The sequence below is a fragment of the Ostrea edulis genome, chromosome 4, assembly GCF_947568905.1.
Source record: "Ostrea edulis chromosome 4, xbOstEdul1.1, whole genome shotgun sequence".
In the NCBI taxonomy this organism is placed as follows: Eukaryota; Metazoa; Mollusca; class Bivalvia; order Ostreida; family Ostreidae; genus Ostrea; species Ostrea edulis.
Window position 1 is genome coordinate 1865400 of NC_079167.1, and position 25043 is coordinate 1890442.

Consider the following 25043-nt stretch of genomic DNA (forward strand, 5'->3'; position numbering starts at 1 on the left):
GTGTTGTGAAAACATAATTGGTTGAATTTTTGCGGGAAACTAGAAAAGTTATGTCCACTACATTTAGGCCTACAGTCCTGAAGTGAGAAATCTCGACTGTCAGACTGTAAGACATCTGTAGATTATATAAGAAGTGAGGTTGGGTAAACAGTTCTATTTGTGTATGGATAATATTTTTTAAAAGTGAGCGTTTTTAGTCTTGCTGATGGTAATTTCGAATTTTCTCGGAAACTATAAAATAGGGAACACCATATAATGAATATAATTGCGGGCTCACTCCCGGCTTGTAAAATTATGTTTGGAAACAACCCCAACAATAGTCTATCTATAGACCTATATCAAGATATAGATATACTGGGAAATTTTCAAACTTTATTTAATAACTTTTCAAGGAGGAGCAAGTCCCTGTGATATGGCTAGTACATTTAGATGAAGCTTGTGGCTCAGTAATCTAATGGGTTTTGTTGGTGATAGAAAGGTTACTGGAACATCAGCATTGTCAAACGATGGCACTTGTACAAAGTACTTTACTTTAACTCAGCTGTAAACATGGTAAACGGGTACCAGGGCCTCAATTACGTTATTGTTGATTTGGCGATGCCAACCTACACCTGAAACTGCTGGGTCGGAAGGTAGGAAAACTAATTTTTTTTGTGGATGAAGATGGCAGGACATTACAGTGTGCAAAACTAACTAGGCTATTCAATCCTGTAGACATTCGGTCCACAAACATTTTATTTCCTATATACCACACCAATATCCTGTAGACCAAAATAAAAACACTAAAATTAGTGCATGAAAACTAATTGCTGAAAATGCAAGATATACTGTGGAAGACCTTGCAAATATTCCGAAATTTGTCATGTTTTCAGCATTCTAAAAGAACAGTTATACCCCTATTCTCATATAATGTGGACACTTTACTGATTAACCTGTCTCCTTGCCTTGAACATGTAGATAAAAGCAGAATGCTCATAGAAATTGCATTTTTCATCAAACTTTCACATGTTGTGATTAAAATTGTCACTGTGGTCCACATAGTTTTATAAATTTATTAATGACAACCACGGGAAAGACGAGGTTTCATGGATTTCGCCATGTCGCAGTTTAGGGTACCATATAAGGCCATCTGCATATAACCACTTAACTTCACTTGAATATAAAAATTTTGATACAAATAATTGGAGAAAATGACCGGCTTTTATTCTGAATTAAATGCAGAATTGTTTTGACATTAAGGCATTTATGATTACTGATGAACATATGTCTCCAAAAACGATGTAATCTACGTTCCCAGCATTTCAGTCGAGATGGTTTGGGATAAAATGTTCAATTAAAATCATATTTTAACATAAAATTATATAAATTACACAAATCAAACCCATATTTTTTAACTATAAAACACATATTGAAGATAATTCTACTTAACGGTCGGATTTTCGAGTGTACGGATAAGAATGTAATCTACGTGATCGCTCTGCAACAAAACCATTTCATAACTAAAAGTAAATCTGTTTATTTTTGTTTCACTTTGTCGACAGTGATGAAAAAAATTATGAATAATATTAGATATCGATGAAAGAAAATAAAAATTCTCTGAAGAAAATGCTCATATGTAATCTATGTGATGTAATCTACGTTCCGTGTGTTTTGTAATTTCCATCTTTTTGGGCTAAATGGTGGTAGTAAAACAAATCGGAGCACTCTGCCGGATCTTTTAGACTGGTTTAGTCTTGATATTATACTATTTACTGAATTTCTGAATAGAAAAAAAGAGAACCAACAAGCATTTTTTGAATAAAGGTCACCTAATAAATATATTGACAACCAAGCAAAGAATACAGTAAGTAATGAATTAGCATCAACAATAACATATCACCTGAAATAAAATGTATCAGGATTCAGGAACAATTTTCATGTAAATATGATAATGTATTTCATCATTTCTATCGATTTCCACATGACATTGAATTTTGTACAAAACAGCACATACGAATAATTGATGAAAACAAGATGTGTCCATGGGAAAAGAACATGTATATATCTTGATATTAACACTTTAAAAACATGAAATCACTATTTGTTTGTAAGTTTAAGATGTCTTGTGTAAGTTTTCTATAGATTGTTTGAATATATTCAGTGTGATTGGTCGATAATGTAGATTACAAAAAATAGTTTACAGCGGAAAAGATTTGGGGTGTTTGAATCATTTGAACGTAAATTTGCAAATGTTAGTTCACTTTCTATGAGGGTTGTGGTTTGTTTGACACTATCATTTGAATATTTGTTAAAAACTTTGCAACTCTAGGAAAGCAAAGCCTGTTAAAATTTGATAACGTAGATTACAACATTTCACAATGTAGATTACATAGATATCGCATCGTCTATTTCAAAGATCTCACAACTTCATTATTGTTTTCTTTCTTTCATAGATGGGTAGACCATAAAAGGACATTCACAAAACACAGTAGTGAATACCAAACACAACATCATGCATCAAAAATGTTCTTAGAGTTAAAACTTGTGACATCAGATCAAAAGTAATTCAAAATGCCATTTGATGCTCTTTTCATTTTAGTTAATTTCGTACGTTACAATTTTTATTAAATATGTGGTGTATTTGAACGCTTGTTGTAATAAGGTGTCATTAAGTGATACAAATTCTGATAAATTTAATACAATAACATCTGTGATACTAGTACGTATCAATGTGACAAACATATAATGCCATTATTTTATATGCTACGTATTTGTTGTTATTGTCTGAATAAAGAATAGAAATAAGTAAAATCGTCCGTTTGCTGATTATCGATTTCAATGTTAGGTATGCTTACTTGCTATTACTTATTAAAAAATAAATGTGAAAATATGTGATGGTATATATATATATATATCTTTCTTATGAACTTCCCTTGCACTACACAAGGAACTACTCGTAGACTTATAAAAATGAAACAAAAAATTAAGGTAATGCTGCCAGCTTGCTACAGTAGTTGAATCTGCTGTTTTAAAAATTCAAAGAAAGAAAACAAATTTTAAAATGTGACATTTTCATTCAAGTTACATTACAAAGATTGTGAAATATTGACGATTTGTAATCTACGTTATCTCCTTTGATCACTATCGTAACACTATCATTTAGAATAGTGTGCGATATTTTGTTTATTTCATAACTATACAAGTCGATCTATCATTTATATGTAACATTTCAGAAAATTTTCTCCTTCTCTTTACAGTGATAGAGTTAAAAAATCTTTAATCTGAAACAATTGCTCTATAGAATAAGGAATAGTTTGATTATTCTAGAGATGATATAAATTTTTCGTTACTAATTTTACAATTTGTATATCAAAGAGTTTTGTACATTGTAAACTCTCAAAATCAAGTAATTTTTTTAATGTAACTATATATTGAATTAAGATGGTTTGCTAGACTGTGTAGATAACGTAGATTACAAACTGAAAATGGACAGATCTATTCCACTGAGCATTATTTTTTAATGATTTGTGGTTGAGTGTTAAATTTGTGAAATTTTATTTTATGAATGTTCTTCTTTCATAACCTATCGTTCAAAAAAGTATTCTAAAAACTTAATTTTTTTAAATTCTTCAGAAAAAGTGTCCACATTATATGAGAATAGGTATAAAGCTTCTGAAAGTTTGCAATCAGTGGATCCCCCATCTCCTTACAGAAAAAGTCCTGTGTATCTGGGTTAAAATAGGTCCTCAGTACCCCTTGCTTGTCGTAAGAGATGACTAAACGGGATGGTCTTTGGATGAGAAAACTGAGGCCCCATGTCACAGCAGGTGTGGTATGATAAAGATCCCTCCTGCTCAAAGGCCGAAATCGCCAAGCAATAGGCCATAATTTTGCACCCCTTCATCAGCAATATTATAGTGACGTCTGTGTGTGAGTAAAATATTCTCAAGAAGGACGTTAAACAATAGACAACCAACCAACCTTACATAAAGCAAAAATGCGTCCGTATAGAAATGGCCACCCAGTTCCTTAATAGCAATTACGAAGACTGATTTATAATGGCGACTAAATGAGATTGCTACTGGTAACGAAACTTGGATTTATTTTATTCAATGTGATACTAAACACAACGAGGAAATTGCTGAAACTGACCAAGGGCACACGAAGTTGAAAGCGAAAGTACATATCGAGTTGAATCTGTTCCATTCCCCCCTCTTTTTAAAAATGGAATACTCTTGATTCGAATGATTCATGAACATTTCATTATAAAAAGAGATGTGCAGAAACAAATCAACATAACACAGACTTTATAGGACTTGGTCAGATTTCCTTTAGACAGGTCAATCTATTGCTGTTTTCACGGGTATAGATCAACAAGATTTTCTAAGGACATTGTCTATCAGTCCACCGTTAATTTTTCACACTGCATTACAAAAAAAATTGAACGTAACCGAAACTCCAAAGTGAAAAAAATAATGTGTCATTTTCTTATTTTTCGTACCATGTTGCAATTAATTTTACTCTGAAAACAGAAAAGTTAAAACTTTGCTAAAGAAAAAGGACTCTTTCACTTTTAATTATGTAGATAAGTCTTTTAAAATGCTGAAAGTTTCAGTGGAAAAGATTCTAGAAGAAATTGTAAATGATACATTTTTTGGACAAAGATTTGGCATTCAATTAAACTTTTCTAACATATATTTAAACATGAATGCTAAACACCTTTGACATCATTTGTATAAAAACACAACTCAGAAAATCTGTCCTATTTTGTGATATCTAAATGTGGGTTGCATACAACTCCAAAACAACAATTATTTAAATGTAATTATGGTCTTAGCTAAGGTATTTCATGTGTAGCACACTGTACTTGAATGCATCTTGATGAAGTTACCCACTGGCCAGGCATGCACTTAGACTTCAAGAACTGTTTGACTACTAACAGAATCACAGACTGTTCAATAAGAGATGGACAGAGGGGCATCTGTGGTTACTTCTTTGCAGTGACAAGCAAGATCCAAGGCAAAAAATAAATGTATGCATACATTGTAGATAAGACAGTCAATTTCTAAACAGTCAAATTACATTTTACGTATACACACCAAGGCTTCTCTTTTGAATGGTGTCAGAAGTTGACAGTTCTGTGGATTTGAATGCTGTGTAAATCACATTTAATAGATGTGAAGTTTTAATATAGAGGTGTGGTATTCCCAGAATATCTGAAATTCTTTGTTGTCATGGGTTGTAGCCCTTTTGTTCTACATATGGGACATGGGTACATTAAACCCTGGTTTAATATAAAGAAAATTTAGCCGCCTGTGGATGCACACAACCATTCATGATGCAGAAACTGCATGTAACCAACTTTTTTGGATGAGACATCAGGTTTAATATTTTTATATTCCCTGCAAACGAAGTCTGGGGGGTATATTGGTATCAGCATGTCCATCTGTCTGTAGGCATGATTTTATCCATCAGAAACAAGTGCATGGATTTTTCTGAAAATTTGTATGCTCATTACTCACCATATGAAGATGTACACCTGATATTTTCATATTGATTGAACAATTTTTATTCAATTTACAGGCTTTTTTCTACTTGTGGACTTAGTCACAGCAGTGGTTGTATGTGAGAGGGTATTGTGGTCGCGTTTAATTCTCATGGTCAGCAGTGGTTGTATGTGAGAGGGTATTGTGGTCGCGTTTAATTCTCATGGTCAGCAGTGGCTGTATGTGAGAGGGTATTGTGGTCATGTTTAATTCTCATGGTCAGCAGTGGTTGTATGTGAGAGGGTATTGTGGTCGCGTTTAATTCTCATGGTCAGCAGTGGCTGTATGTGAGAGGGTATTGTGGTCATGTTTAATTCTCAGGATCAGCAGTGGTTGTATGTGAGAGGGTATTGTGGTCAAGTTTAATCCTCATGGTCAGCAGTGGTTGTATGTGAGAGGGTATTGTGGTCGCGTTTAATTCTCATGGTCAGCAGTGGTTGTATGTGAGAGGGTATTGTGGTCGCGTTTAATTCTCATGGTCAGCAGTGGTTGTATGTGAGAGGGTATTGTGGTCGCGTTTAATTCTCATGGTCAGCAGTAGTTGTATGTGAGAGGGTATTGTGCTCGCCCACTTGGACTTGTACATGTGGGTTTCATCAGGGTACTCGGGCTTTCTCCCATCAATTACCCCTACATGTCAATATCTGAGTCGACAAAAAGCACCAATATAAATCAGCATAAAATATATATAGTTTAAAATTTCCTCTCATTAATTTTTGTATGTGTACTATTGCTTTTTTTTCCAATGTGAGTCTGTCTGGTGAGCGCTGTTGTCCTCTGACAACTGTTTGTTTTTTTTTTCAAGTATTCCCCATCATGGTTATGAAGAAGCTGCTCACCCTTGTAATGGTAACCAGACCAAATCAGGTTCTACTGGGAATGAAGAAAAGGGGATTTGGTGAAGGCAAATGGAATGGCTTTGGAGGCAAGGTTGAAAAAGGGGAAACCATTTTCGAAGCTGCACAAAGGTAGAAACTACCAGTGTATCATAATTGTATCAAAATTACTGAACACAAGGAAACTCTTGTAATGATGCTACAGAGCAGAGGGCACAAGTCGAGAGTTGTCAAACATTATCTTTTAACATCCAGTAATATTACATGTATATGTTAAGTTGTACTGACATACATGTAGAGGCAAATATAAGACAGTTCAAAATAACAACCGTGTTTCAGAGAGTAAATTGCTTTGCTGAGGGATGTGCAGTTAAACCATGACATTGTTCCCAGCTATCCTGCTTTATCTCCTATATCACATCTTTTGAATTCTGGTACCATGGTGGATAGAATAGAACTGGCTTGTAAATATGTGTAATTTTCATGTCAAATTTGTGGGGGGGAAATTTAATTACATATGTACTTACGTCATCTTTTTTTTTAATTTAGGGAACTGTTAGAAGAATCAAGTCTAAAATCAGACAGTTTGAAAGAAATTGGACGAATTGATTTTGAATTTGTTGGTGATCCTCAAATATTAGAGGTTCATATTTTCACCACTTCACAATTTGAAGGAGAACCAACAGAAAGTTCAGGTGTGTATTGACATTCTTTAATGCATTTCTCTTAACATATCAGGAAATGGAATTCTGTGCTGTCTGACTTGTTACCCACAAAAGAAATGTGGACATAAAGGTAAGGTTAGCTCGGTTTGGTTTCAGTCTTATCGTGGAGACAAAGATGTGACCAAAGAGCCAGGTGTGTTAGCACCGATTTTTTTCTACCCACTGGTACTGGTACCGGTACCCATTCGATTGGGAAAAATAGTGTCAAAATCGAACAAATTGGGAATTCTCTACGAATGTATCAGCAAATGATTTCAACTAAAAGAAAAGAAAAAAGACAACAAAACAAGAAGTAATCATCTCTTTACAAACTTTTTTACAGTAATATCTGCTGTTGCGAGACATAAGGAATCATCATAGGCTCGTTTTAGAATCGTCGTAGTTCTATCTGTACTTTTGATTTAATACCGGAAGTGAACATTTTTGGTTAACTTGTACAGTGTTTCAGACTAAGTAAATTACGGTGTCAGCAGTATATTTTTCGGCAAGTAAATTGGGAATTTTTAGTCTCAAAATTGGGAAAAATCGATGGTTTTTATACGCCCGTCTTAAGACGGGCTGTATTATGTTATGGCCTTCATGTCCGTCCGTCTGTCCGTCCGTCCGTCCGTCTGTTAGCTTTTTCGTGTCCGGCTCATAACTTAAATACTATAAGGCCTAGAATAATCAAACTTTGTCAGTTGATACATCTTGGGTAGAAGGTGTGTCGCACATTAAAACCAGGTCGCTGTGACTTTTAATTAAGAAGATATGGCCAAATATGGTAAAACCCTGTCCGGCTCATAACTTGAAAACTATTTGATCTAGAATCATGAAACTTGGTCAACTTATACATCTTAGGTAGAAGGTGTGTCGCACTGTACTTTAAGGTCACTGTGACATTTAGTTGAAGTGATTTTTTGAAAAAAGTATGTTATAATTGGTACAATCCCTACTCATATAAGAGTTTTGTAGAAAACCTCATTCAAAAATGTTACATCAAGAAAAAACATATATTTTTTTATGATATACTGTACAGCTTTTTTTAGCCTATGTAATGTTTCCTTTGTTTCTAACAATAACATGAGAAATTCCACTTGTCCCATGGGAGTAGCATGCAAAGGGCATTTTGACAAGACTAATTAATGAGTTTTGTGTAAGAAGACTGTCTTAATCATTTCTGGTAGAGCATCTCTGATCAACATGATCAAGCAGGTGTTATCTTTATCTCTAGGGAATTGGGCAGAGAGATCTTAGCCTCTTAATTGCAGATATACCAGAAATTATTTGTGAAAGTGAATTTGTTTGTTGTGGTTAGTCTTTATTTTCAAAATTAATTTGACATTGTACTATATAATTTTTAATTTTTTTTCTCGGCAACCTATATGCAGAGTATCATTTCTCACTAAGACAACAAATGGTTGCAATATGTATAAAGGCCTATTTTAATGATTAGTATTTTGATGTTTTGTTATGGCTGTGGCATTGTTCAGAAAAAAGATATACAATGAACAAAGCTGCAGATTGGGCATTTGTGTAAATCTGAACAGATGAAATAGTATTGCAATAACCATATTAAAAAATGTTAATTCAAGAAACTACACATTCTTCATTATATACACTGTACTATACAGCAGTATATAACAAACAAATTATTTCTTTTGTGTCAGTAACAAGAGAAATTTCCCTTGTCCCATGGGTGTAATTATCAAGCAATTCAGGAGGCATTTTGCTAACAGAAAAATTGCATTCTGTCAAATTACAGATTAATTAATGAGTTTAGAAGATTTCTGTTACAGCAATCTGATCAAGGAGGTGCTATCTATATCTCTTGCAATCGGGAATTGGGCAGAGGAATCTGGCCTTCTAATTGATCTGTCAAATTTTAGAACAGTTCTAATTGGTAGCCATTACTTTGAAAGTTAATTTGGTATAAAGTTTAAGAATTAATATGATATTGTAAAATATATTTTTATTTTATATCTCAACAACAAGGTGCAGATTGTCATGTCTCACTAAGATGACAGTTTTACAGTCTAAGAATAAACATAATGACTAATGTTTGATGTTTTATTACGCTGTGCATTGTTCTTCATTCCTTAAAATACAATGAGCAAAGCTGCAGATGTGCATTTCTCAAGTCTAACACAACCAGTTGAGAAATATATGATGTATTATTTTTTTCTAATTAATAACTACACCATAGGAGATGCACCAGTGTTTGAAATAACCGTTTTTAATCTATATTTATTTATATTGACATCACCATGCATATTTTACTTTTATACTTGAAGATTTGACAAAGGCAGATGCTGATATATGTATTTTTTGATATGTTGAATAAATCAACCTTTTTGAGTACTCCCATTTATTGTAAGTTGTTTGCTTGGATAAAGGGCTATCTTGCACTTTAATCATTTCATTGAAAACATTTGGGAAAATGTTTTTATATCCTTTTAAAAATCATTAAGCTTACATTATCAATATTTGAAGCAATGTCACATGAGGCCATAAAGTGGGTAAGATTCTTAAAGGAAGGTTGACATTTGGTTCCATGCATACCTATCTCTTCATGGTGATATGTTCATGTTAACAATATGTGACGGGCGTATCATGTACCGTGGCGGTGCACTTTATTTGGGATTGGGAATGGTACCGTTTATCGGTACCAGTTATACAGTCAAACCTGTATTAAGAGACCTTCCAACGGAGAATGGAAAAAAGGTCACATATGACAGGTGGTCTCTTAATACAGGTTGCCTATTTTCCGCAGTTAATGGATAAAATATCGTAAATAATTTGTACAATGGAGAAAATGACTACATGCATTTGGAATTTATCATTAAGAATATCAAGTACAGTTTTAATAGTTGTAAAATAAAATTAATAATACACTGTAGTTAAAAATCTAGAATATGATGTGCTGTATCATAATTTTTATTCATCAAAAATTACATTTAATCTATTTAAGAATGATAAACTTTGCATGCATTTCATATTACACATTTACATGAGATTTAAAAATTATTTATGAACTGCATGTAAATTTTCTAAAACTTATAAACACTTTGTTGTAAAGGGTATTTATGTATAGCCTACTTGTACAGTGTAACTAAAAAATGCAATGCTTGTGGTAAGAAAGCAAATGGTGAAGTGTTGCGTCTCCTTTTGTACAATACATGCTGGAAAAATGTTATTCAATTTGAGAAACATTAAATAAATCACAATATCCATTGTACATACACAGCAAATCTTTTAAGTTTAGAACTAATGCAGGCAATTTTCTTGAACTCGGACGTGTCAAATACTCGGGACATGTCGAAGTGAGCCGCTAGTTCCGGTCATTATTCTGGAAACCTCAAGTATCTCATGCAGGAAAAACTGCCAATACTCCGTTTAAAATTTCAGTCCTAAGCACAATATTTACCTGATTTATATCACAATGGGGCAAATTTTTACTCTGTTGAACATAATGTATAACAAGTGGTAGATTTTCATTTCCGATCTAGCCTACCCGGCACTTCTTAAAGTTTGTCGAAATTCACACATTCAAACATTGATTTCCTGATCCTTGATTTTGTTAAATAAACATCAACTCGGGTTTTATTAATTAACCACACACGACACTGGGTGTTGACAGCTTAGGTATAATAATTTATTCAGAGGGCCGACTAAACAAGATCATCGCCAAACTGTGCGTACCAAAATGAAAGTGTTAGGGGCGATAATTCCCAGAATAGTCGTGCGTTTGAAAACGAAAGTGTTAGGGGCGATAATTCCCAGAAGAGTTGACTCAACCGAAATCGAAAGTAGTGTTCACGTTGTAATCGAAAAATGTACAGTCATTAAATAGAGGTAAAATTTCGTGAAAATACACGAAAAGGTTGTAAAAATCATGGTCATTGGTCGCGTCAGACAGGTGGTCGTTTAATACAGGTACAATATATAGAGTAACGTCTTGGGGGGAACTTTTTATGGTCACATACGACAGTGAGTCGCTTAATACAGTGGGTCGCTATGGCAGTTTTGACTGTATAAGGAAAAAAATCGCTGGTTAGTGCACTTGCAATGTATGCTTAGTAGCTACATTAATTGAAGTTTGAAACATTTTAACAGCAAATTACTAACTTAAAGCCGCTTTGTCTCTGGTGAGGCATAAGGCTTCAATCTGGGTCTGTCTTTTACCCACCTTCACAGTGGGTTAGGGTCCCTAGTAATGAATTTTCTTGCAGTTTCTGTAAGAAGTGAATGTTTTTACAGTATGGGGTTGTTGGCCTAACCTTCATGCTGGTTGACTGGTGTTTCTCTCTGGGTTGTCCTTCCTTTAGAGTATTGCATTTACCCTGCTATTCTGGTTTTCTGTCTGGGTTATCTCTCATAGCCTTTGACAATCCAGTACCTATCACAAGGCAGTGACACTATTTGACCCATAGCTGGGGACCAGGTTTGCAGGCACCAGGGTGTGTCCATACGCTGATGGATGGTGCATGCCGTGCACTTCAGGGCCTAGCCTGCTATTAGACTTTGTGTTTTAGCCTGAAACCACAAGGATCTAGTTACCATCTACCACTTCAAGGAGGATCCCATATTTGGGACACATAGGTCTTGCTGTATGAGAGGCTATAGTTGGCAGAGAAGTCTTGCACACTTTGCTCCTTTTTCACAGCAAGCTGCTATCCAAGGGTGAGGCTAAAAGTAAGAGTGACAAGCACAGACACCACAGCACATACACTGTACACACAGCACAGTCATTTGGTAGACGTAATAGCAAATTAAATGCAGAATATTGTGATGTTATCCAGATGTACAGTATTACTGGACCCAACTGTGCACTCAAGTACATGCAGACCCAGAAAGCAGACCCTAGATTCACTTTGGGCCAGCTCTGGGTTTGTTGTGTTTCATCTCTGGGTTTGTTGTGATTCATCTCTGGGTTTGTTGTTATTGATCTCTGGGTTTGTTGTTATTGATCTCTGGGTTTGTTGTGGTTCATCTCTGGGTTTGTTGTTATTGATCTCTGGGTTTGTTGTGATTCATCTCTGGGTATGTTGTTATTGATCTCTGGGTTTGTTGTTCTTGATCTCTGGGTTTGTTGTTATTGATCTCTGGGTTTGTTGTTCTTGATCTCTGGGTTTGTTGTGGTTCATCTCTGGGTTTGTTGTTATTGATCTCTGGGTTTGTTGTGGTTCATCTCTGGGTTTGTTGTTATTGATCTCTGGGTTTGTTGTGGTTCATCTCTGGGTTTGTTGTTATTGATCTCTGGGTTTGTTGTGATTCAGCTCTGGGTTTGTTGTTATTGATCTCTGGGTTTGTTGTTATTGATCTCTGGGTTTGTTGTGATTCAGCTCTGGGTTTGTTGTTATTGATCTCTGGGTTTGTTGTGATTCATCTCTGGGTTTGTTTGTTTGATATTCGTAGGATTGGTTAACTATATATCGTTAACCGATTGGTGACTGTATTATCTGACATAATACTATCCATCTCATTGCGATCCAGCCTCACCCCCCAACACCTCCCAAATGCACCAACATAGTGAAGTTGAAGTGTGTTGTAGTAACATTCCATATGCTCCGTATGGGACGTATGGGTTGTCCCATGGTTTAAAAATAAATAAATATAAATAAATAAGGACCATCGTGTACCAACACGTCTGATGACTGCGGTACTGTCTTTTGATGGCCGGACACATACATGTGATGGTCGTATGTCATAAATTATAATGAAATAAAGAAGTAACTTATATTTATAAAAACTAAATAAAAAGTAAAAATTAATGAAATAAATTATATTTTTTATTTATATAATAATTTTAATAATAATTTTATTTAATTTGTTCAATAAATTAAAAGAAAAAATACAATAAGTAAATTAAAATTAAATAATTAAAATATTTTTTATTTATAATAAATTATATTTTTATTTATATATATAATAATTTTAATATTGATTTTTATTTAATTTATTACTTAAGTATATTAGAATTTTAAAAATTATAATAAGTAATTATAAAATTAAATATTTAAAATATTTGTTATTTATTTGGATTCTAATAGAAGGTAATAATTAGTAATCGCACGAGTCTCCGTCCTTCGTCCAATTCAAGATACACCGAAATAAATATACCATAACTATTACATAATTATTAATATTAGTAACAGGTGGTAGTAATATGGATGTAGGTATGTATATACATGTGAAGTAACTAAAATATATACGGAAAAGAATTAGGGTAGGGTCGCCAAAGAAAATTTTGATAATAGAGTGCCACTAGTTATTACTTTGTTAATCATAAATTATAAAATTATGCCAGACAACAATTTTGAGATCGTCATCAGGCAAGAATTTTGAGGTCGTCGTCAGGTGCTACACCTCAGACCCTGTACCATGTTTCTGTAACTGGATCCAGCTCCTAGCACGACATGGCTCCATAATTCTTATTCGATAGTATGTATTATGTGTATAAAACTGAAGATGTATAATGTAATAAGTGGTGAGTTAGTACTTATGATAAAATTGTATGACAGATAAAATATCAACCATAAGAAGTGGTATACTTAATTACATAACATATAGATTTAATTAAATAATGAAAATACAGAATAGATGCAAAATCACAAATCGCATACATCCAACAAGCTTACATATATTAAATATAATAGTATGCAGCAGGCCTGCATACATACAAACTGCGACATTGCATCTAAATGTTCGTCATAAAAAGAAGTTTACAAAATACATACGTATAATAACATACCTGAATTTTATGTATATTTGCATATACATATACGTATAATATACCGGGATTTGATGTATAGCTGCATCTATATTTTAACTACATGTTTATATAAACTAAAACGATAAAAACGCAAAGTTTATATTCCTAATATTAATATGCTACGATACTTATATATGTAATTGTTTACATACTAATAAACATATAGTTATACACGATAGAAAACCCGAATTATATGCTTAGATGTTTATATAAGTATAACACATGTAGTTGTTTCTATATTAGTAAACATATAAAAATTTAACATTAGAATAATGATGCTTAGTGGTTTTCATACTTATAAACATACGAAACTGTTTACATATTTGTAAACATGCACGATAAAACCTTAGTTATACATATAAGTAAAACTGTTTACTCACCAACCGGAAGGAAACTTACGAATGATATTGGAAGCTATCATGCAAATTTGTTAGTATTCATCTCTGGGTTTGTTGTGGTTCATCTCTGGGTTTGTTGTTATTGATCTCTGGGTTTGTTGTTATTGATCTCTGGGTTTGTTGTTATTGATCTCTGGGTTTGTTGTGTTTCATCTCTGGGTTTGTTGTGTTTCATCTCTGGGTTTGTTGTTATTGATCTCTGGGTTTGTTGTTATTGATCTCTGGGTTTGTTGTGATTCATATCTGGGTTTGTTGTTATTGATCTCTGGGTTTGTTGTGATTCATCTCTGAGTTTGTTGTTATTGATCTCTGGGTTTGTTGTTATTGATCTCTGGGTTTGTTGTTATTGATCTCTGGGTTTGTTGTGATTCAGCTCTGGGTTTGTTGTGATTCAGCTCTGGGTTTGTTGTTATTGATCTCTGGGTTTGTTGTTATTGATCTCTGGGTTTGTTGTGATTCATATCTGGGTTTGTTGTTATTGATCTCTGGGTTTATTGTTATTGATCTCTGGGTTTGTTGTTATTGATCTCTGAGTTTGTTGTGATTGATCTCTGGGTTTGTTGTTATTGATTTCTGGGTTTGTTGTTATTGATCTCTGGGTTTGTTGTTATTGATCTCTGGGTTTGTTGTTATTGATCTCTGGGTTTGTTGTGGTTCATCTCTGGGTTTGTTGTTATTGATCTCTGGGTTTGTTGTGTTTCATCTCTGGGTTTGTTGTTATTGATCTCTGGGTTTGTTGTTATTGATCTCTGGGTTTGTTGTGATTCATCTCTGGGTATGTTGTTATTCATCTCTGGGTTTGTTGTGTTTCATCTCTGGGTTTGTTGTTATTGATCTCTGGGTTTGTTGTTATTCAGCTCTGGGTTTGTTGTTATTGATCTCTGGGTTTGTTGTTATTGATCTCTGGGTTTGTTGTTGTTATTGATCTCTGGGTTTGTTGTTATTGATCTCTGGGTTTGTTGTGGTTCATCTCTGGGTTTGTTGTGATCAGCTCTGGGTTTGTTGTGATTGATCTCTGGGTTTGTTGTTATTGATCTCTGGGTTTGTTGTTATTGATCTCTGGGTTTGTTGTTATTGATCTCTGGGTTTGTTGTTATTCAGCTCTGGGTTTGTTGTTATTGATCTCTGAGTTTGTTGTTATTGATCTCTGGGTTTGTTGTTATTGATCTCTGGGTTTGTTATGATTCATCTCTGGGTTTGTTGTTATTGATCTCTGGGTTTGTTATGATTCATCTCTGGGTTTGTTGTTATTGATCTCTGGGTTTGTTGTTATTGATCTCTGGGTTTGTTGTTATTGATCTCTGGGTTTGTTGTTATTCAGCTCTGGGTTTGTTGTTATTGATCTCTGAGTTTGTTGTTATTGATCTCTGGGTTTGTTGTTATTGATCTCTGGGTTTGTTGTGATTCATCTCTGGGTTTGTTGTGATTCATCTCTGGGTTTGTTGTTATTGATCTCTGGGTTTGTTGTTATTGATCTCTGGGTTTGTTGTGATTCATATCTGGGTTTGTTGTTATTGATCTCTGGGTTTGTTGTGATTCATCTCTGAGTTTGTTGTTATTGATCTCTGGGTTTGTTGTTATTGATCTCTGGGTTTGTTGTTATTGATCTCTGAGTTTGTTGTTATTGATCTCTGGTTTTGTTGTTATTGATCTCTGGGTTTGTTGTGATTGATCTCTGGGTTTGTTTTTCATCTCTGGGTTTGTTGTTATTGATCTCTGGGTTTGTTGTGATTCAGCTCAGGGTTTGTTGTGATTCATCTCTGGGTTTGTTGTTATTGATCTCTGGGTTTGTTGTTATTGATCTCTGGGTTTGTTGTTATTGATCTCTGGGTTTGTTGTTATTGATCTCTGGGTTTGTTGTGATTCAGCTCAGGGTTTGTTGTGATTCATCTCTGGGTTTATTGTTATTGATCTCTGGGTTTGTTGTTATTGATCTCTGGGTTTGTTGTTATTGATCTCTGGGTTTGTTGTTATTGATCTCTGGGTTTGTTATGATTCATCTCTGGGTTTGTTGTTATTGATCTCTGGGTTTGTTATGATTGATCTCTGGGTTTGTTGTGATTGATCTCTGGGTTTGTTGTTATTGATCTCTGGGTTTGTTGTGATTCATCTCTGGGTTTGTTGTGATTGATCTCTGGGTTTGTTGTTATTGATCTCTGGGTTTGTTGTTATTGATCTCTGGGTTTGTTGTGATTCATCTCTGGGTTTGTTGTGTTTCATCTCTGGGTTTGTTGTTATTGATCTCTGGGTTTGTTGTTATTGATCTCTGGGTTTGTTGTGTTTCATCTCTGGGTTTGTTGTTATTGATCTCTGGGTTTGTTATGATTCATCTCTGGGTTTGTTGTTATTGATCTCTGGGTTTGTTATGATTGATCTCTGGGTTTGTTGTGATTGATCTCTGGGTTTGTTGTTATTGATCTCTGGGTTTGTTGTGATTCATCTCTGGGTTTGTTGTGATTGATCTCTGGGTTTGTTGTTATTGATCTCTGGGTTTGTTGTTATTGATCTCTGGGTTTGTTGTTATTGATCTCTGGGTTTGTTGTGATTCATATCTGGGTTTGTTGTTATTCAGCTCTGAGTTTGTTGTTATTCAGCTCTGGGTTTGTTGGGTCATCTTCAGAGCAGACTCAGTCACACCAGGTTCTCTTTTCGAATCAGCTTTGATCACTCAAGTGTGATATGAACCTGACATTCACGTGGTCTGCTGGGTTGGGTTTTAGCTGGATCCCATGTGTATTACACTCATAAACATTTCTGTTCATGGCCAAATTTTCTCTACACTTGGTAAAAATGTTGATGGTTAATATTTAAGGTGATAACGAGAAAATATTTCCTTGAGAAACAATGTAAAGTTATATGTAATCTTCAATTTTCATGAAAGGTACAAAATCAACTGTAGCAGTTTTTGTTTGCAGTTTGTAAAGACTTTCTAACCAATAATTTAGAATTTATTCAATTTTCACATAGAAATTTATGAAATCATCTATCTGATCATTATAATACGTACAATTCAAAATGCTTTTATCTGAAATAGGATAATAATTATCAGGATAATTTTCACTGTTGAAGGTGAAAATGATGAGAAATATGTAAATATTACAGATATTTGAAATTGATTTTGGGATAGATATTTGATTCTTTTTATCTCACCCGAGTGAGCTTTTCTGATCAAACATCATGTCTGTCCGTCCTTCTGTCTGTAAACTTTCACATTTTCGACTTCTTCTTTAGAACCACTGGGCGAATTTCAACCAAACTTGGCACAAAGCATCCTTTGGGCAAGGGATTCAGGTTCAAATGATGGACCACACCCTTCTACAAGGGGAGATAATAGCAAAATAGTTTTTTTCTCCAGAACCACAGGGCCAATTTCAACTTAAATTGACACAAAGCATCCTTGGGTGAAGGGGATTCAAGTTTGTTCAAATGAAGGGCCACACCCTTCTCCAAGAGAAGATAATAGCAAAATAGTGAAAATACATTGACAACTTTTTTAAAAAAAATCTTCTCCAGAAGCACAGGGTGAATTTCAACCAAACTTGGCATAGAGCATCCTTGGGGCAAGGGGATTCAAGTTTGTTCAAATGAAGGGCCACACGCCTTTCCAAAGGGAGATAATAGCGAAATAGTGAATATACATTGATAACTTTTAAAAATATTTTCTTCAAAGACACTATGCCAATTTGACCTAACTTGGCACAAGGTATCCTTAGGTATATCAATGATATGCACCATAACGGCGCATTGTTTTCAATATTCTATGCACCATTTTAAAAAAATTGAATGCGACTGGCGCAGGGTGCATGCATCCCAATCACTGATAATTACAAAAATAGGGTGGGCTCATTTAAAAATCTTCTTCAAGAACCACTGGGCCAAAAGAGCTGGAATTTACATGAAAGCTTCCTGACATCGTGCAGATTCAAGTTTGTTAAAACCATGACCCCTGGGGGTAGGTTTTGGCCACGATAAGGGATCAAAAGTTTTACATACAAATATTGATTACATTTGAATATTTATGTAAAATCTTTGAAAATTTTCTTTTCAAGAACTACTGGGCCAGGAAAGTACAGATGTATATGAAAGCTTCTTGGCATAGTGCATATTGAAGTTTGTTAAAATGATGGCCCCTGGGGATAGGATAGGGCCACAATAGGGGATCAAAGTTTGCATACAAATATATAGGAAAATTCTTTAAAAATCTTCTAAAGAACCATTGGGCCAAAGAATCTTACATTTACATGAAAGCTTCCTGATATAGTGCATATTCAAGTTTGTAAAAGTCATGGCCCCCAGATGTAGGTTGGGGCCACAATAGGATTTGCATGCGAATATATAAGGGAAATCTTGAAATATGGGCCAAGGTTGAGTTAAACTCAGGTGAGCAATGTTGCCCTTGGGTATCTTGCTATTAATTTCCATTTTATGAATTAAATGTGTTATGATTGTGATCATGATAGAAGATAAACTAATTCTAAATGGTGTAAATAAATTCTGTAATTTTCCCCTAGCTATCAGTTTCAGAGGGAATGTAATGCTGCAATTTCAGTGTACATGTTTGGGAGTATATGTGGATAAATTTTAAAGAAAACTGTAGCATTGGAGGGGGAGGGGGCGTCATCAAAGCATGCTGTTCCTCATTTTGAGATGTCAAACCATATTGATTTTCAAGGTCATTGGTCAAGGCCATGAGAGGGAATTCCTTATGGGCAGGATTCATGTGAATTGTAAAATGTTGTATATGTATTCCCCATAATGAGTTATCATACCTTATTAGGTCAACTGGGCTGAAATCTCAAGCGAACTTTTCTGATTACCTTTTATCTTTTCACAATTTCATCCTCTTCTCCATCTTCACAAGTCAAGGGTTATTGATTTGTTACTTTGCACTTAACCTTTGACATTGGTCACCATTCAAAATATGGGCTAGAGACGGAGCATATGATTGGTTGATTGATTGTATATTAATTGTTTAACGTCCCTCTTGAGAATTTTTCACTCATATGAAGACATCACCAATACCTGTGAAGGGCTGCAAAATTTAGGCCTATACTCGGTACTTACAGCCTTTGAGCTGGGAGGGATCTTTATTGTGGTACATCTACTGTGACACAGGACCTCGGTTTTTGTGGTTTCCTCCAAAGACCACCCGATTTAATCGCTTCTTATGACAAGCAAGGAGTACTGAGGACTTATTCCAACCCAGATCCCCATGGGATCATGCGATTGGTGTTGCAGCCTCTATTTTGGAGCCAATCCGACCATGGCTTTTATAATCAGACGAAAACAAAACTAAACATAATACACCACCACTCCCTTCCTTGCAGAGACCATCAGAAACATGTAGAATTTGTGCCCGCTGATTGATTTTCAGGAATTTATTAATTTTTTTGAAGAAACAATTGGACAAAGTTTTAGAATATGAAAGGTGAAGATAACGGATAGAATAGAATATGAGCCGCATGAAAACCATGGATTGTCCAAGTATGTTTGTCGATAGTGTCTCAACAAATTGAACAAGTTATTTAAAATTGACTATGAAATAGCTTAATAAATACTATAGCTACAACATAAAAGGGACGAAAATGTGAATCATTAATAAGGTTACATATAAAATCAACACGCATTGTTCATGATGTTGAGAAAAGTACCCCACATAAGACCTTTTTTTTTACTTTCTGTTTTCCCTTCTTCTTTTTTTTACTTTCTGTTTTCCCTTCTTTTTTTTTTTTTTACTTTCTGTTTTCCATTTTTTTTACTTTCTGTTTTCACTCTTACCAATCTTGCATCTTAAACAAGGAATCTCATTGGCTGATTTGATTTCAGCTTATTAGCTCTGTCCCAAACCCATGTTTTGAATGGTGACTGATGTCAAGGGTTCATGCGAGGTAACGAATCAATACACTTGTAACCCTTAACTTGTGAAGATGCCTCTTCTTCAGAACCATTGGGCCAATTTCAATTAAACTTGGCACAAATAATCCTAACATGTAGGTAAATGGGATGCAAATTTGTTCAAATGAAGGGCTATGCTCCCTTCAAAGGGGAGATAATCAAGATAAGGCAAAAAATAGAGTTGGGTCATTTAAAAATCTTCTCGTGAACCACTGGGCCAGAGAAGTTGAAATTTGCATGAACATGTATAGAAAATTTACATGTGGATGTATAGGAAAATTCTTTAAAGGTCTTCTCAAGAAGAACACGGCACATGATTAGTCATATTAATTAAAATGCAAGCATCCCAAGGTAGTGCAGATTCAAATTTGTTCAATTGTAGTCCCCAGAAGTAGGATGGGACCACAATTGGGGATCAAAATAATTGAAATTATTAACCCTGGGGTCAAATTTAACATTTTGCATGTATACAGGAAAGAAAATCTTTTTAAAAGTCTTCTCCACAACAGCAAGGTCATGTAATGTTAGTCATATTGGTATTGAGGCATTCTCATGTGTGATTTCAAGTTTGTGGGGGTAAAAGTTTTGATGGGAATAAAAATTGGAAAAAAAACCTCTTAAAAATCACAACAGCTGAACAACAGCAGGGCCAATGCAACTCGGGTGAGGGATGTAGTCCAATGTTCCTATTGTTGATTTTCAAGATTAGGGTGCAAAGAGCAAGGCCCTGATGGGTATTTAAAAAAAAAAAATTATGTTGAACCTTAGCACTAGTGCTATCATATTTTGCATGAATATAATTGTTCCTCGTGATGAGTGATCAAACCTTATTGATTTTCAAGTTTATGGATCAAAAGGTATGGCTATTGAAGGGAATTCCTTGAAAACTTAATGGGCATAACTTAGACAAAACTGTAGAACTGGGAATCATCAAACTTTGCATACTTATTCCCCATGGCGAGTTGTTGTACCTTATCGAATTTCACTGTTAGGAGTAAAAGTCAAGTCCACTTACCGTTAGTGTATTTGATGTCTGTGGGTCATTGTATCATCTATTAGGTGTTGATTTTCTAATAATTGATTGTAACTCTACATCGTTGCATTTTCTCTCTCAAAATGCAGAAACTAGACATATCCTTTAAAAGTTTCTTTGTGTGAGGTGTATACATAATGAAAATTGAATTCAATTATTCATGCAGTGAAGTCAGATTCACAGACAGCTATTCACTCAGAAATTGATAACAGTAATTATATAATTTGTTGATAAGACTTTTTCCAAATTCTCAATTAAAAGTAGATGATTTAAAATGAAAGATTGTATTCTTCATCACTAAAATATTAAGTGAAAGACCCTGCACATTGAGTAACATACTTTGTCTTTTGAATAAAAAAAAATAAAATGGCATTGATCCAGTTAGATTTGCTTTCTGCTTCAGATTTTGCATTCACTTTTTGAGTCAGCTCTTGGTTTGCTAGGGTTGATGAAAAGGAAACTCTGAAAGAGCACCTGGGTTTGTTTTGGATTAGCTTTCAATACTGCCCCTCTTTTGTATGGGGTAGGAGTCCTAGTCTGAATAGTATATAGAATACCGGTATACACGAAAAGATGAATGCATAGGTGGGATGTGGTCAGTATTTCAAGGTGGTGTATGTGTGTTTATCAGATCAGTATTTTTAGCTCACCTGAGCTGAAAGCTCAAATGAGCTTTTCTGATGTCTGTTTGTCTGTCTGTAAACTTTTTACATTTCCGACTTCTTCTCCAGAACCACTGGGCCAATTTCAACAAATGCATCCATGGATGAAGGGCTTTCAAGTTTGTTCAAATGAAGGCCCATGCCCCCATCAAATGATAGATAATCACAAAAATAGGGTGGAGTCATTTAAATGCAAGGTGAAGATAATGAACAGTGATCAATCTCATAACTCCTATAAGCAATACAAAATAGATAGTTGGGCAAACACGGACCCCTGGACACACCAGAGGTGGGATCAGGTGCCTAAGAGGAGTAAGCATCCCCTGTTGACCGGTCACACCCGCCATGAGCCCCATATCCTGATCAAGTAAACGGAGTTAACCGCAGTCAAAATCTGTGTGCCAAGAACGGCTTAACAATCGGTATGAAACACGTCAGACAGCATTTGACCCAATGCGAGGTTGTATTGACGAACTAGATCGTTATAACGACCATAGAATTTGCGAAATGCTGACTTCAATCGAGACTGTTGAAATCCCTGTACCATCAACTTGTTTGTCAGTAGCTTACCTCGATTAATATCTCCTTAAGAGCCACTGGGCCAAAAGAGCTGAAATTTACATGAAAGCTTCCTGACAGTGCGAATTCAAGTTTGTTAAGACCATGACCCCGGGAGCTGAAATTTACATGAAAGTTTCCCGACAGTGCGAATTAAATTTGTGCGAATTAAATGACCCCGGGGTAGGTTGGGGTTACAATAGAGGATAAAAGGTTTACATACAAATATATATATGTAAAATCTTTAGATATGGGCCGAGGTTACTCGGGTAAGCAATGTGGCCCATGGACCTCTTGTTCTTCAAAGTAATGAAACTTGACATTCTTCCTTTTGGTTTTCCATAGAGATGCGTCCCCAGTGGTTCAATGTCACAGACATTCCCTTTGATACAATGTGGCAAGATGACCAGCTCTGGTTTCCTCTTTTACTCAGTGGGACAAAATTCCGTGGATACTTCTTGTTTGAAGGACATGACAAAATCCTGAAATACACACTGGACAAAGTGGACCAATTGCCAGCTTGACATTCGGGAAAAACCAATATCTTTCAAGATTTGATATGTCAGTACTTATGATCATTTGCTCAAATTTTATTTTTAATGCACAACTTCTTTTGACATTGATAATTTGATTTTTGAACATAGTTAACGTTTGTTTCAATTTTTGTTTCTTTTTAAGTAATTTGACGAAATGGTGCAATGTCTGCCAACAGCAATATACCATGTACAGAAATGTTATATTATGGAGAAGCTCCATTCACTGTGACATGTTTTAAATTTTTCTTCATCCATCATCTTGTTAGAATGATATCAAGCAATATGATTCTGTTCAGAAAGTTCTTGTTTGTGGTCAGTGTATGATTGTCATGTATCAGAGTTAGTCGGAATGAGATGGTCGTACACCATCCTTGTTGAATGTTTCAAAATTGAAATTTAAAAATAATCTAAACATTTTGAGTTTTAAAAAACAAGGACACATACAGTTTACTTTAAACATTTTTGTTGATGTTTACCATACAAATAATATAGCAGAAATATGATAAACCATTTACAGAGTAACACGTAATACCAGGTACTATGATATTATTAATTAACAGTGTCCTTTCATGATATTTAGACCATTCAGTAAAATGATTGATTGAATGAATATTATTTAATGTCCCTTGAGAATCTTTTACTCATATGGAGACGTCACCATTGCCGGTGAAGGGCTGCAAAATTTAGTCCTATGCTTGGCGCATATGGCCATTGAGCAGAAAGGGATATTTATTGTGCCACACCTGCTGTGACAAGGGACCTCGGTTTTTACTGTCTCATCCGAAGGACTGCCCCATTTAGTCGCTTCTCACGACAAGTAAGGGGTACTGAGGACCTATTCTAATCCAAATCCATTCGGTGTGATATTTAATAGTGTTCTTATATGATATTTGGACCATTCAGTGTTATAAATAAAGCTATATATGCTGTGTTCTTTAGATATTACGGTAGGAATGAAAAAAAGCATGCGTTTTTATCAAGCTCTAGACATTGTAAGTGATACACTTTATGCAAATTATGCAATTTAAGTCAATCGGATTAAAAAATAATCAAGCTAATTTTCTAGTTATGTATTCTCCGAGTCAGATAGGGGGAATGCCCCATTATTTGCGAAGAATTGCATGGTGGTCACGCCAAAGGTTAGCCAACTCAGAAGGTGAAAGGATTCTTGAATTTTCAGTCGCAAACGACTTAGTGAGAGGCAACTCCCTGTTCAAGAAGCACCATAGACACCCAGTGGCATTCCAATCTGGAGATGTCAGTACACAGATTGACTTCATGCTATACTGTAGTAGTTTCAGAAAATATGTGACAATTGTGAAAGTCATACTCAATGAAGAATGTGTCTTACAACACGAACTAGTTCTATGTGACCTCAAGGTTCAGACTATGCGTAAAAGTAAGCACAAGTTTACCTCACGCATAAGACTGTTGAAACTTAAGGATCCAGTTTTAAGTGCTGAATATGCTAAGATCTTTACATCGAAGACGACAGGAACCAAGGAAGATAACGGTTGATGGACTGTGGAAAGTACTGAAAGATGTTGTACACGACGCTGCAACTGAGGTCTGTGGTCTGTCATCTAAGCACCAATGGGGAAAGGAGACATGGTGGTGGAACGATACTGTTGAGGATGCGGTGTGTGAAGAGAGGTGTGGTTTCAGGAACTGTAAGGAAGGTGCCAAACGTGTTGCCAAACGAATTATTCATCATGCAAAAAGTAATGCAGAGAAAGAGCTTTTCCAAAACATTGACCCAAAGACTGGAGACATTTACAAGCCAGCCAAGCAAATGTGTCGGAAAGATCAAGATGTAACGGGAGAAAAACCAGTTAGGAATGATGAGGGCGAACTATCTCTTTGATGAGGAAACCAGGAAAATTGTATCGAAACAACACTGCGACGGACTGCTAAACTTAGAATTCTTCTGGAACCAAAACAACCTTACAGATGAACTTCCTGTGAGGATTCAAGTGTCACAATTACAATTGAGATGATCAATAAAGCAGTTAGCAAAGTGGCATTAGGTAAATTTCAAGTCCATCAGACGTAGTGGCAGAGATGATAAGGCCTACTGGCAGTACTGGTGTAGGCACATAAACGTGATCTCTTTGACGCCAT

At 35.2% G+C, this 25043-nt stretch overlaps 1 protein-coding gene across 5 annotated transcripts; it reads left to right on the plus strand.

The window, feature by feature from the left end:
• On the plus strand, positions 1-23980 carry LOC125671903 (oxidized purine nucleoside triphosphate hydrolase-like). Of its 5 annotated transcripts, XM_056161588.1 has the most exons (5): positions 1-133; positions 6331-6493; positions 6911-7056; positions 22732-22947; positions 23065-23980. In XM_056161588.1, the coding sequence occupies exons 2-4, from the start codon at positions 6342-6344 to the stop codon at positions 22908-22910; spliced, it is 477 nt and encodes a 158-aa protein (XP_056017563.1). In that variant the 5' UTR covers positions 1-133; positions 6331-6341; the 3' UTR covers positions 22911-22947; positions 23065-23980. The 5 variants fall into 5 exon arrangements, with proteins under 5 accessions (XP_056017563.1, XP_056017562.1, XP_048763844.2 ...); XM_056161587.1 differs by having other exon boundaries at positions 22732-23980; XM_048907887.2 differs by having other exon boundaries at positions 14-106; positions 22732-23980.
• Positions 23981-25043: the final 1063 nt, after the last annotated feature.

Excerpts from the sequence above, each read along its gene's own strand:
- LOC125671903 (XM_056161587.1), top strand. The coding sequence starts at position 6,342 with ATGGTTATGAAGAAGCTGCTCACCCTTGTAATGGTAACCAGACCAAAT. Across the intron at positions 6,494-6,910 it reads ATTTTCGAAGCTGCACAAAG|GGAACTGTTAGAAGAATCAA; the intron begins GTAGAAACTACC and ends TTTTTAATTTAG. Across the intron at positions 7,057-22,731 it reads AGAACCAACAGAAAGTTCAG|AGATGCGTCCCCAGTGGTTC; the intron begins GTGTGTATTGAC and ends GGTTTTCCATAG.